At 32.1% G+C, this 14,704-nt stretch overlaps 2 protein-coding genes across 2 annotated transcripts in view; one reads left to right on the top strand and one right to left on the bottom strand.

Moving 5' to 3' along the window:
* Positions 1-162: 162 nt before the first annotated feature.
* On the bottom strand, positions 163-1,846 carry LOC105624684. Its single transcript, XM_012206039.1, has 5 exons — positions 1,817-1,846; positions 1,579-1,769; positions 1,313-1,502; positions 438-992; positions 163-342 (listed from the first exon to the last, which is right to left on the bottom strand). The coding sequence occupies exons 1-5, from the start codon at positions 1,844-1,846 to the stop codon at positions 163-165; spliced, it is 1,146 nt and encodes a 381-aa protein (XP_012061429.1).
* Positions 1,847-2,272: 426 nt separating this feature from the next.
* The window catches only part of LOC105624685 (integral membrane protein GPR155), a 19,564-nt gene continuing 7,132 nt past the window's right edge, over positions 2,273-14,704 (top strand). The window contains exon 1 of the mRNA XM_012206040.1: positions 2,273-2,461. Coding sequence (XP_012061430.1) covers positions 2,273-2,461 — 189 coding nt within the window. The remainder of the gene's footprint in view (positions 2,462-14,704) is intronic.

Here is a 14,704-nt window from a genome sequence, read left to right on the forward strand (position 1 = left end):
TGCAAATGTAGCGTCGTAATAAAGCATGATTAAAACAAATAAAAGAACGAATAAGCTATGAGAAATAATAAAAAAGAAAGAACGTAAGAGGAAAGCGGGCAAAAGAAATAATAAAACGTGATGTTGTGTCGACGCTCCATTAATTGGAGTGACTTCTGTTTGTTAATTGTCCTCTGCTAAGGTGTTAATTCTTGCATTGATAGCCAACAGCTGTGCCAAAAATGACGAATCATTCATGATAGTGGCTAAAGCAGAGAGGATATCTTGCAGGATATCTTGCGAAATATTGAGTTGTCGAGCACATTCCGCTATCATCTCCATTTCCTCGGTATCAGGACTTATCTGCAACAAATATTTTTATTGTAAATTTCAAGATATCCCCGAAGACATTTCTGAATTTAATCTCAAGATTAATCTCAAGAAATATATTTATATACCTTACGCGAACCGTGAAACTTATTGAATGCCATCTTGACTCGCTTCTTCCCGTTACCAGTCTGGTAGAAAATTGTGAAGGTCTGTGTATTGTTCATATCCAGTATAACGGGGAAATATATGCCGGCGGTGACGTGACCTTTAGTATCTCTGGCAAGGAGACTTCTCTGGTTATAAACCAAATTTCTCCGTTCTGTAACGTCAATGGCAGTTAAATATGGCCTTGCCACATAAATGAGAGCTACTTGCACCCCCTCCAAGGCACCAGGTCGAGTTTTTATCTCATGCCACTCGACATAATCAGGATCATCGGCACATAAACAGTAGTTGTACTCTTTCTTACAAGTCGGTTCATCGGATTGTGTGAACCAGCCTGTATGAGGGTATAACTTATCGGCCATCACAGTGATAACGCGTGCTACATGGTAACCGGGATCGAGCAGCATGACGCCGCGACGTCCGCCAATCTCGATTTTCAGGCACACTAGTACATGCTCCTTTTCGCCGCTATCTGCCGCTGGTGGACCGCCAACATAGCCGGCGATATCACCAATCGTCTGTAAAAAAAAAACATTAATTTTTTTCTCATAAATATTAGCAATTTAAACATATTAGATTTGGTCTTTTTAGTTAAACTTCTTACATGGTTCATCTTCTCTTTTTTTTTCTCTAATGTAAAAAACAGAAAAACAAGATGAATCATGCAAGAAGTTCAACTAAAAAAACAGATTACAGGTTTCAATAAATTTTAAAAAATATTCCAAATAATTGATTGACAAAAGAATTGTTTTTCCAACAGCTATTGAATATCATATTAAATAGTACAACTATATGTATATTATTGTATTAAAATAAGGACATGAAAAACACTTCTTACTTCTTCACAAGATACTAAATAGAGGCCACTTGCTATTCCTGGGAATCGCTTGTTCAATCCTGTTAATCGATGTAATAATTCAAATCCAAGACCGACGCAAGTATGGTGTTCGTGTGTTATCAGTGGCTGATATTTCCGGTAGAATCGATCCAGCACACTTTCTCCACTTGCAGTGTAGTCCTTGTAGAACCTGTACAATCGACATTGCAATTTATTATTTGCAAAATACGAGTATAATGATAAAATGAGAAACTGTATCCACATACCTGAGGAAATTGCCAATAGTGTCATAGCGATGCTCACGCAATAAGCGTTGCGTTTCAAGTTCAACGCTGCCTGCTAATTCCTCATACTGTTCGACCGTGGAGACGGTCAGGGCTGGTGACTCGTAATGGGCCCAGACCGGCAGGGGTAGCGGAACACCCCTGATCCAGGGCCCGCGTGCCTGCCCCTGTGGCTGGCACCATATCTCAGCCGTCTCGAGTCAACTCGGCCATTCGCTGCCCCAGCGGCCAACCGTTGGCACAAAGCCATGCTCGTCCCTGCAGCTGCTTATTGGCTCTACAGGGCTCTCTCCGTGTTTTATACTCTTCTCTCGCTCTGCATTCAAACATAACAAATCTTTTATTCCTTATAAAAAATAAAAGTAGAGATTAATTATTTCTCTGAACGGCCGTGATACTCTAAAGAGTTATTTTTCGGCAACAAATTGCAATATATTATTTCAAATGAATTTTTTACTTCATAATCTCTATATGTATTCAAAGTGAAATGGAAAGATCTTTGTATCGGAGGAAAAAAAATAGAAAAAGTAGGAAGCCCAACAAAGCGCTTTAGAAAATTAAAAAAAAAGATCTTTTTGGAGTTATATAATGATTATATAAGAATAATCTTATATATTCGTTTAAGACAATACTCTTCGGATACGATGGGCTCCAATTGCGACGCAACGCTACCGCGATGACGTTACTCCTCTCTCGCGGCTGCCGCGCGCGAGCAAACGATCTCAGGGACGTGTCCGCTATTACCGTAAGTCCACTGCTATTTGAGTACACGGATGAGCACGGTGCCGTAAGACAAGATCTGCGAGATGAGTCTGGAGAAGCGGATCGGATTTGTCATCAGCTCGGTATCCAACATGGCGGTGTTGTACGCTTGTTAGAGGACGCGCGTGGCGAATCAATACACGACCAAATAGATACGTAAGCGCGTGCCACGTGTCTACTCGTCACGACCTTCGCTGTGACACTTTGTCACCAGCTGGGAAATTCGCGGGATCCCGTTCGCGCTCCGCGAATCTCTCGAGCGGAAGCGAGAGAAAGAGAGCGAGGGAAAGGCGGACGCCCGTCACGTCCGCGGGATTTCCGCTACGGAAAAACTCTTGATTCACGCGGAGAGAACGAAGCCTCCAGAAGCCTCCAGAAGCCTCTCGGAAGGGGGACAACAGTCGAGATCTATCGGTCGAGCCGTCGCCGAAGCGACGGAAACGCGAGGGGACATCGGAATTCAGGGGGAATTCTCCCTCTGTGATTGACCCTTTCAGCCTCGAGAGACTGAGTGGTCTGGAGGATAATATCGCCACGCTATTTACATTCGCTAACACTCCGTTCGCGCGCCGTTATCCGCGCGCGGCGAACACGAGCAGTCAGCGGATACGAGAGTCATCGATGACTCACGAGGGGGAGGCACAATGACTTCGAGGGAAAAGGGCGTGTGATGATAAACCACGCGAATGGTTTTGCGGGGGAAAGGAGGAAGTGTTTTTCTCTCTGTCGTAGAAAGAATCGTTCCCGCACAGTGAAACATCTCTATAAAAAAATAAAAAAAAAAAAAAAAAATAAATGAAAGGAAACACGATAGAATGCTAAAATCTCGATAATACTCGATCGTGCATCTCGAGCGAGACGAAGCGAGCGTTTCTCTGATCGAACGACGTCTCGCACTTACCCATACAACGAGCACACCAAACAAATAAAAACTTTCTCTTCGCGCGAGCTTTGTTCGGAAACTCACGTGTCCGAACTTCAAGTAGAACTGAGAGGTGGGACGCGAGCGTAAGGTTATATACGTTCAGTTTGCCCCTTCCCGCTCTACCGCCTAACCGTTCTTTCGGTCGTCATCCCTCCCTCGCCCCGCATGTCATACTTCATACTTATACGCGTTTCTCCACGTGATCGCGATATACCATCATTCTTGACCGAAGTTCTCTCTAATGCAGCGGCAACGCGAGGATGTAATTATCTCGCGCCCGATAACGTGTCCAAGGCCTTCCATTTCTCTTTTTCTCGTTTCCTTTTTTCTGTATTTCTTGTATTACTTTGTCATTTCGTTTTTATTCACAAAATCATTCACGGAATAGGTACTATATCGAAAATTTTCCAAGAAGTAGGATTAAGTTTAGGGGTACATTCCGTTTCACACATAACGTAATGCATCATTTATCCTTGTTTAACATTCGGTGAACAATAAGGATAAATGATGTATCATACGGAACTATCCTGGAAGCGAGAGAAAGTAAAAAGAAAAGGAAGCGAATTTTCCAATTAAATATCTATCAGCTGAAACGCTAGCGGTGATTATAATTTTATTTGAATTCGAATTTATCTTTGGATTAAAAAATAATTGTATTAAATCTAGTATTACTTTTCTATTAATTAGGTTTATAAATTACATAGATAACGACAGATCTTGATGAAGTTGTGACACAAACAAGATTAGATTTTAAATAGCAAGCTTGTTTATCGCTTAATTATAATTTATACTTGTCTACTGCCGTAGTAGAAACTCGAGTGGCCCATTTTTATTTTTCTTTTATTATTGAAATTTAAGATTAATTTATCGTATGACAAATTTTTCAAGCATGTTAATTGGCTGCAGGACAGAAAGATTTCCGCAGATCTCTTTAGATTTTCTCCTACTTTGAATCTTAGTTTTAGAACGTATGACTTAGAACGTTAGACTTTAAAGATGACGTATGTAGATTCTAAAGATTTATAACTTCTAATCTAATGAATTGAACTCCTACGTTCAGCCTGTAAATGGCAGTTATTGCCATTAAGATTTTCTATTTTTAGGTTCAAAAGAAAGATTTTCTAGATAGAAGCTGTAGATTAAGTAATATTAAAAGAAGCCGTATTTGATTGTACAAGTAAATGTCAAAATAGATTTATAAGGTTTAATTGAGATTGAAAGAGATTCAAACTAAAATTTCGTCTCGCTTTTAACCAATCAATATATAGAAAGTGACAATTAAATGTAATACCAGTTTAATAGCGAATTCAATTGGATGAAGTCACAATGCTGTACTGATGTATATACATATATATATGTATTGGCTGCGTTTAGCAGAGAAAGCAGTTTTGCAACTGTTGTAAAATTCTTCGATATGATTAGTTTATATACGTTAGATCAGACCTGTTCCCTTTGAGCTCTGAAGTCAAAACGTAAAATTATCGTTGCAAAAAATTCAATGTGGATAAGTTTTCAGGAATTGGAAAGTGTTGATAATTGTCACTATTACTGTGTATCAACATTTTATAGTCTCCGAAATCTTACTCACATTGAATTTTTTTGCATCGATGGCTTTGCGTTTTGGTTTCGGAGCTCAAATTGGACAAGCCTGATTTAGATCCATAAAGAACTAAAAAGAACTAAAAAGAACCAATCGTATTGAAGAATTTTACAATTATAAAGCTGCTTTCTCTGCTGAATACAGCTATAAAATCATTATATACAAATAATTTATAAAGATGTGTTCAATATGAATATAAAAACGAGTTAAATTCTCAATATATTTTATTGTGTTAAGTAAAATGTGTATTTTATAATTCGAAATATTTGCATTTCACTTTTACACTTATTGTCAAACGAAATTAACGGCTTTAACATGCACCAGTGCATTAATGCATCTAATCGAATTCGCTAATTTCGTACAATACAAATCATCTCATAAATATTAGATCTATCCACCTTGCTTACACTTTTTGCATTCAGCATCTTCGCTTTCTCTTCCAGACTCTTTCTTCGAATATATATTTATTTTGTTTTAAAGCTGCACAAAGAAAAAGATTTCTTTGGATTTAGTATTTCTATTTATTTGACTAAAATTTATTTTATTGAAACAACATATTCTTGTACAAAATATTATTTGTTTGAATAAAAATTTTGTTATTTCATTTGAAAAACCTCTACTGCTTCACAGAAATAACATTATTATTTGAAGTAATATCTTTCAATTAAATAATCTATTATTTGGTTACAATAAATACAAACAACGAAATAAATTATTTATTTGAAAATGGCAAAATATAATTGATAGAGATTCCAAATAATTGCTTTCTTAAAACAATCATTACATTTTTTGGCCGAAAAATATGAAAACAATTTATATAATTTAACAATAGGATTAAAGTAATGCTATGTGCTCAATTATGTTTGTGTCGTACAGTTTGATCACGCGAATACTGAAGAGATAGACATCTATTCAGTAAAATTCAGTAAAATTCATAAATAATGTATTTAAGACAAAGATATATATTGTTTCAATTGCACTTATTGATTAAAACATTGGATTAGACCACTCCAAATAACAAATTTATTTGAATATAATAAAATTTATTAAATCTAAAGAAATCTTTTTCTCTGTGTAGGGTTTTATCTGAAAATGAATGTCAGATGAAAACCTAAGTATACAAATTTTGGGGTTTTTTTAAGCAACGCGAAGAAATCTATTGTAACAACATTATAATGTTCTAGCACTTACAGTAACGTTGCAGTAATGTTGTTTCTAGAACTATTTTTTATTTCTGTATTCTCTGAACTGGTGCACGTAGTGCAATAAGTTAAGTGAAACAAATAATGTATTTCACTTTAACTTATTTATGCACTGTGTGCATTAGTTCAGAGAGTGCAGGAATAAAAAACAGATCTGTATTGTTCTGTACTGTATAGGATTACGTTTGTCATATATTTTTCAAGTGTGTTAATTAACTGCAGACAGAAAGATTCTCAGATCTCTCTATCGTACACCTAGAGATGAAAATGATTGAAAAAAAAAACCTAGAAACTTTGAATAAAAAATTTTTCAGATAACAAAGTTTAAATTACTTACAATATTATTTACAATATTGAGAAAAGCAGCTTCTGATCCTTTTCTGGATTATCTACTTTTATTGCTACTAACGATTAATGAGCAATTTGATGACAATATTCAGGCAACAGTTCCCTCTTACAAAAAGATGGCAATTTTTATGAACAATTAAAAGGAAACTTGTGTCAAGCAACTATTTTCTTTCTTGTAACGAGCTTGGTTATTTGGATAAAAAAATCTTAGTAAAAAATAATTTTTTCTTAGCTCTTGAAAGTTTTTTATGTAAATGTAAAACTTTCAGGGATCATTGCACAATGTTCATGACTGATTGGTGAATGCATCTAATCGAATTCGCTATTAGATTTTTTTAAAGTACTGTATAGCAAGATAATGGCAATGCATTCGTCACATATTGTATAATCGATCTCTGATCTTTTGACTTTATTGATAGGGCGAATGGATCAGCTGTTGCTTTCAAACTGTTGCATTCTGCTCAAATAACCGTCATAATAATACATGAGTTGTATTTACATACAATTAATATACATGTTTAAAAGAAGTCTTTCAGACATTATTATTTGGATTTTACAGATACGATATGCATAATTGGAATATAATAAAAATTATCGCACTTATCCTATCCAATGAGTTAAAAAAATTTTGTCGACTTCTGCTGACAAAATTTGTTTTCGATTGAGAGATTTGATTAAAAATACACAAACACATTCACATTCTTAATAAAACTTGAAAATTGTTTTCTTCCTTTGTCGTCCACAGACAAAAAAACAGTTGTTGCTCTTTCAGCTTCCATTTGATATTCTAAGAAAATTATCGAGCTTTCCATTTAGCTGAAATTTTTTTTTTAATGACTTAATCGTGATTTAAACTTATTCTACAATATGTTCTTTGCTTCCTGTTTCTTATTTTTTATCTTTTGCTTTTTTTCTTCTTTGCAATCGTTTTATCGACAATTGTTTTTCTTGCTATGTATTTCTTGTTTCTTTCGAAGTTCATTAACTTTTATCTCAGGCAATATAAAACAAAAAACCGGATAAGAAGCAAAAAGACAAGATGTAAAAAATAGCAAAAAGCAAGAAACAGGAAACAAAAAGCATATTGTAGAACAGGCTTTATTTTTATTTTTATTGTCGTCTATGAGACAAGATTCTTACAATAACGATTGGATGGATGTTTTCCATTTGATGACACAAGTAGATTATCTTTCTTGACATTTAGAGAGTAATAAGGAGGATAGACTACTTGTGTTGACTTGCCATTAAATGAAAAGCACCCTTCATCATAACAATCTTGTCAACAATAAGTAAGACACAATTATTCGACGGGTAAATGAAAAAGTTTCTTTCCCATTTAGTTAATTTGGTTTCATAAATTAACAGAAATTGCATCATACGTGAAAGTAAAAAAAGTTCTTGAATAATTTATACGTATATGTATTTATTAGAAATTTGTATATATGACACAAGCATGTTTATAATGAGTTATAATGAGTAATAATGAGTTTTCACCAACTAGAGGTCATTTACTTGGAAAGACATGGGCGTGAAAGACGTGGGCGTATTTGAGTAAATGTATGTTTATTATTTGCACAATCGCCTACGCGATACATGTCAAGTACAGCAGAAAATCATATAATAATATCGTAATGAAATTATGACCTTATTTGTCACTTATAAGTTTATTTTTAAGTGACAAATGACGTCGTGATGACACGATATTATTATGTTAATTAATCTTAATCTGTACTATTTAGACGTAAGTTGCGTTTGTATCACAAAATATATTTCCATATAAAAGATACTCGTTAAATGTTTTTTTAAGGATTGCGTAACATAAAAGAATAAAAGAAATAGTACAGAGAGACAGCCAGTAGTGAGATTCTCTAATCATCTTATCCATGACTGTTGTTATCATTAACTACAACCATTGGCAAGAACGATGAAAAAAAGCATGGCTCTCATTGGCTGTCGCTAGTTAACGATGGCCTTTAAACAATCATTGATAAGACGTTAAAGAATCCCGCTACTATTTTATTTCTTTGTTTTTTTTTCCCTACTCCTTTTATTATACGCAGCCCTTTAAAAGATTAGAACAGCAATCGAGGTCACGTTCGAATGCGATTGGTTGATGGATACTACGCCTCTGAAATTCTCAGCTGTTTGCGTCACATGAATGTGTTTGCAACGTTCGACGCTGCTTTTGACGTCACGAGATCAACAATAACGACCGTTTTCACGAAACACGAGGGAGGGTGGCGGGGGCGAGTTATCGATGAAACAACGTAAAATGTTAATCACACTGCAAATCTAAGTGTTTTATTTTAAAACATTTAAAATATTTAAGTCCTTATAGTCACTTTTTAATTGTTAAGAAGCGTTTTAAGTTTAAAAACACATAAAAAAAAAACACTTTTTCAAAAACACTTTATATTACTTTAACAGAAATTTAAAGCATTTAAAGCGTTCTAAATATTCAAACATTTCAAACGCATTAATACATTATTAAAAATAAAATGTTAATTTTAAAAACTTATAGTGGACTTCTTGGAATATGCAGAAAATTAATATTTTTTTGTATAAAAATTTAATTTTAACATTTTAACATTTTTGCGTGTTTCGGAAAGTCCATTTTAAGTTCAAATTAAAATTTTACTTTAACAATGTAGGTGTGTGTGTGTGTGTGTGTGTGTGTGTGTGTGTGTGTGTGTGTGTGCGCGCGCGTGTGTGTGTGTGTGTGTGTGTGTGTGTGTGTCAGCTATAAGTTATAATAATTGCTAAATATACATATTGTGTTTTTGTATTTATTTTCAGTCAATATTTATTTTAAGATAACGCGTAAGTTTACTTATAACGTAACCTTTAAAATATATAACATTTTCTCTGTAAGTATTTTTTAAAACATTAAAATTTTTTTTTTAATAAGCTCTTTACTTTAATTCGATTTTAATAGTTATTTATATTTTATGTGTTATGCTTGAAAATATAAGTAAATGTATTATTTATCTGGAACGCATTAAACATTTTGCAGTAAAACATTATATATATTTTAAACTGATGTATTAAACAGCTATTCTTTATTTCCATATATTTGATCCAATAAAACGCTCTAATGTTTTATTTTAAAATATTTGATAAAACACATAGATTTGCAATGCCGGCTCTTTGGCTTAAACAAAGCTTGGGATCTCGCTTAATTCACGCATGATTTACGGGGATGACTGAGGGTATAGTCTTAATGTAAGTGTGGGACAGAGTTCTTGAAATCATTCAAAATTCATGTGAAATCTCTTTGTATAATCCGATAATTACATGTGCAACCGCAGAAATCATTATATAATATCATTATATGTTAAATAAAATATATTTTACGAAATGACTTCATATGTAAATGAAACGAAAAAAAATTATTTGTAATCAGATGAAATCATGTAAAATCATGTAAAATATAATTTCTAAGACAATATTTCAGCTAGTGATACTCCCTCGAAGAAGACCAAGAAAATGATTCAGTATTAATTTCTAATCGATCCTCGAAGATGGGAAAAAAAATCGATCAATAATTTTTTTTTATTTGCCTTTTCTGGGGAAAATAAAAATTGGAATATAAATCGAATGCAAGGATAGAATAATAAATCGAAGCGTAAACAAAATTTCAAGGAGGAAAATATTGAGACGATAAAATTTAAAAGAAGTGTTTACGCTTCTTTTTTACGTTTCAGCTGGTTGCTTTCAACAGGAAAAGTAGCTTTGTAACTGTTGTAAGATTCTTTAATATGATTAGTTCTTGCTTTTAGGTTTTTTTTGCTGGATTTAAATGTATTATAGCCAACCATATTAAAGAATCCTACAACAGTTGCAAAATTGCTTTTTCTGCTGAACGCAGTCATTGTTTCAATTTTCGTCTCGTAAAAGTTTCGTTCACGCTTCTGATCTCTCTTTTATATTTTTGACTTACGCTCCAATTTTTATTTTCGCCTAGTTCAAGCCCATTAACTATCCGCTCGGCTCGTGTTTTTCAGCGGCTATTTCAAACGACCTTGGACATTGCACGATTACGCGACTTCGATTAGCACGACGCGTCAAGGAAAGTTTTTATGGGCGGTCTCTTCGCGGAAATTGCCAAAACGATAAATCGCGCTATGAGCGTCGCTATTATACGTATTTCGATTGCGTTGCGCAAATTTTCGCGTGAATAACTTTTGACCGAAATGTTTATCGTCGATGCAATACGCTATAGCACCGATTGCAAATTAATGTTGCCAAATTTTAAATACGTGGCTAATGAGTACGTATCGTATTTATCTTGCCGACGAACTTGTATATCTTCTAATCATCTTCTAGTCAGTGTTATCTTCCCAAGTCACATCGATAGAAAATTAGATGTTAACATTAATAAAATAATTAATTAAAAATAATTAATTAAATTAAAATAATTAAATAAAATAATTAATTAAGTCAAAATTATTAATAAATTATTATTTTATTAAATTACTAATATAAATTATAAATAATAATTATTAATAAAATTATTTGACAGCTATCTTTATTACTAATGATCCTTAGAAAAATTTAATACTGTAAATTATATTTTAAATTGATTATAATGATTGATTATAGTAGAAAAAATTATCTATTTAAAGTATAAAAAGCACTAGATTGTTATTAGTGTTTTTAATAAGTATTAAATTGATTAATTATTTATTTAAATATTAAAATACCGTTATTAATGTTCTTAGTACTCAAAATAAGTAATTAATTAAGATAAATATATTAGTTAGTGGACATGACTTATTGAACGAGGTGACAAAAATTTTGAATCTTAAACTTTTAATTATATGTATGATCCTAAATTCGTCTCATTAAATTTTTATAAACAAATTTATACATATCATTAAAAACTGATTAACTGATTAAAGTAAATTTTATTAAAATTTTTATTATTTCGTTCAATAATTGGTTCTTTCATATCCACTATTGTCCGCTAACTAGTGTATATTTCATTTCTTATAATATTAAATTTCTCTAAAGAGAAAATTTCGAAACAAATTTATCGTTATCGAAAGAATTAAAACGCATAATCTTGCAAGGTGATCGCTGATAGAAGAAACGACGGCAACATTATTTATAGCTTTGTAATTTCTAAAATTCTTTATCTGATTGTCAGCACTTCTTTCTGCTCGATTTATTCAGTGATATTAACAATCTCGCTAAATCAATAAGATGAGTCAACCTTCTCTAGAAGAAACGCAGGTCACGTATATATTAAAATGCGACTATTGTCCATGTGATTATTGTATGACTCAATTAGAATCTACAACACAGTAATGCTATTCACATATGAGAATTGGATACAAACCAATCACCCGCATTCTCCGCTACTGCGTAGAATATATATTTTATTTCCCGTACTATTACGGCGCATTTCTGTCTATTAGCGTTTTCGAATCAAAACGGAAATGTCCCTTTGCAATATTGTGCAAGAGCATGTCCGAAGTACTTACGGCTAATTTAGTGTATAGTGCATGCGCCACGTCATCGACGAATTTAATACGTTATTTAACTTTAGCTAGCAGCGGACGCGCTGTTATTATTATACTACGTTTGTTGACGTAACATACTCTTGTATGTTACATAATATGCAGATATGTATATACAAACATGTATATACATATATATATTTTTTAATGCATAATAAACATAAATATACATATAATATATAAAACGTAATATATATAATTATTAGATCATTACATATGAAATATCCGATTTTTGTATTACTATTATATTAAGTAATCATAACTTCATTAAAAATAAAATCGAAATTAAAAAAAAAGCTTCAAAGTTTAAAATTTCTCCTTTCGAAGGAGATGTTTTTTGAGTTTGTATAAGTTTGGTAATTTTTATATGTAGAAAACTATGGCTAAAATGGGATTTTTTGTCATTTTGTGGGCTTGTCACGTGCTTAAAAAAATTTGAGAAAATTTTCGACATGAAAACTTAATTTCTTTACAAAATTGTTTTTTGAAATTATTCCTAAGATTTGTTATGAGTTATCACAAATTAAATAAAAAGAGCATTTTGAGCATTTTAATTGCTCATAACTCAGTTAAAAATCATTGTACTGTAATTGAAAAAAAAACAGATTCTTAGCTAGAATTTTTGCTCCATCGAATAGTATAATTATCAATTTTTTTAAAATATGTAGACATTTTGTATCAATAATAATACGAAAAGCGATGTATTTCATACTTTAAAGACCTAATATATACCACACATTTTTTATATGAAGTTTCTCTTGAATATATTTAATCAACATCTAACTTGCTAAACTCAAGTACATGGTAAGAAATATATTTGATGGAAACGGTCCATTCAAGTTCTTGTCAAAATTTTGTGTTAAATTTCTAACATATTTAAATTCTAACATTTTAAGTGTTAATTTAACATAATATGACACACATATTGAATCCATTTTGTGATTATGTCTTGATAACAAATAAATGTCCAAATCGAAAATTCGCATTAAGGCACCCATAATTTCGCGCATATAAAAACGCGCGCAAATTATATAATATCTAACGATACAAAATTGATTATAAACAGTGTTTATTATTATCTTGGAACAATTAATCCGTCGCGAATGATTGATAAAGTAGTTCTTTGTACTGAGATTATGACTCACGTTCCAGTCACGAGTGACATAAGTCGCACGATATTTATCATTCATTTTACACACACACACACACACACACACACACACACACACACACACGCGCGCGCGCGTACATTAATTGATTATCGCGATGATTTTCATAAATGTACAGAATAAAACTCTTATGTTGATCCATTCGATCTCGCCCGGTAATTTCAGCTTAAAATACTCCCAGATCATATATCAGCGTAATATACGAGAAATACTGTACACAGTGTTTTGCGTTCTGAGGCTCCAAGAGCATCGTAAATATTGGGAATGAAAACAGAAAAGTATATTCCAGTTTTGAAAACGTGTAATGGAACTGATCTTTTTTTAAATAAGTAGAAATTTTTCTTACATGATTCGTCTTTTACGATCTATTTTATTGACTATAGACTATCGATGTAAATAAAACTTAGATTGGTAGAAAAATTCTCATATTTCATAATATTTTTAGAAAAGAACTTGTCACATTTTAGAAAAGAATTTGTCACATTTTAAATTTATGACGATTTCTGAAAAATATCTCTCCTAAATTTCTTCAAATTTTTATAAGTTTTCTTAGGAAATTACAGAATGAGAAATCTCAGAATATTTCAAACTCATATGTGTGAAATTCTAGAAAAGATGTAGATATTCTGAAAATTTCTAAAAAATGTTTTAATTAATACAAAGAAATTTGAGATACTTTCTAAAAAGTAAAAATCGCATGCAGGAATTCGAAGAAATTATGAAATTTATATATGTATATAGAAATTTTGAAAAATTATGCGAAGAATTTTAAAAAGAATTTCTACCGGATGTAATATTATATTAGTTATATAAACAATCATATACATATAATTAAGCTTCTTTATGAATATAGCTTCTTTTTCTCGCGTTATCAGCAAAGATAGAACGCGACTATGCAGCACTTATCTAAAGTAATCATTCGAGAGATTCGCCTTCCCAGAAAGAATTTCTAATAACAAAACAAAAAATATTCTTGACGTACTTATTTTTATCGCATGTAGAATAAAATAAAATAATATTAAGTTTAGATCAATAATTCCTATTCTCCTCCCTCGAATTAAACAAGATTGATTTATTGTGACAAGAGTAACAGATATAAATTCAAGTTTATATATTCTTTAGAATAAATCTTTGTCCGAAGTTATAATGCACGATAATGGCGTTACAACATTTGGCAAAAAACCAATGTTTAAAATCATTTTATATTAGATTAAAAAATTTTTTATTTAAGAGTCAAATATTTTTCTCTTAATAATAAATATAATTTGTCTCTATATCAATTCTATTTTATGATAGATCACAAATAATAATATTGAATCCGGAAATATATTTTATGGATGCGTGTATATATTTCATTGAAAAAAAGCGGATGTAAGCCTATATACGGTTTCAATGATCAGCAAGATACTTTGTGTGCCAAGGAATTTGTAAGCGATCGCAATTATACGTCCGTCTACTTACGTAAGCACGAATAAGCACGCGTGATCGGAGGAATGCGTGTAAGAAGTGCTCGCGAGAAAATTATATGGCTCAAGGAAAAAGTTGTATTAAAAAAAAAGGCAGCGCTCTCTCTCTCTCTC

Source organism: Atta cephalotes, assembly GCF_000143395.1.
Source record: "Atta cephalotes unplaced genomic scaffold scaffold00084, whole genome shotgun sequence".
Taxonomy (NCBI): domain Eukaryota; kingdom Metazoa; phylum Arthropoda; class Insecta; order Hymenoptera; family Formicidae; genus Atta; species Atta cephalotes.

What these genes read in the sequence shown, in the direction of transcription:
- LOC105624684 (XM_012206039.1), bottom strand. Translation starts at nt 1,846, where the DNA reads ATGGCTTTGTGCCAACGGTTGGCCGCTGGG. An exon ending in GCCAACGGTTGGCCGCTGGG is followed by an intron (nt 1,770 to 1,816) that starts GCAGCGAATGGC and finishes ATATGGTGCCAG; the next exon opens with CCACAGGGGCAGGCACGCGG. An exon ending in ATTTAGTATCTTGTGAAGAA is followed by an intron (nt 993 to 1,312) that starts GTAAGAAGTGTT and finishes TTTTTTTTACAG; the next exon opens with ACGATTGGTGATATCGCCGG.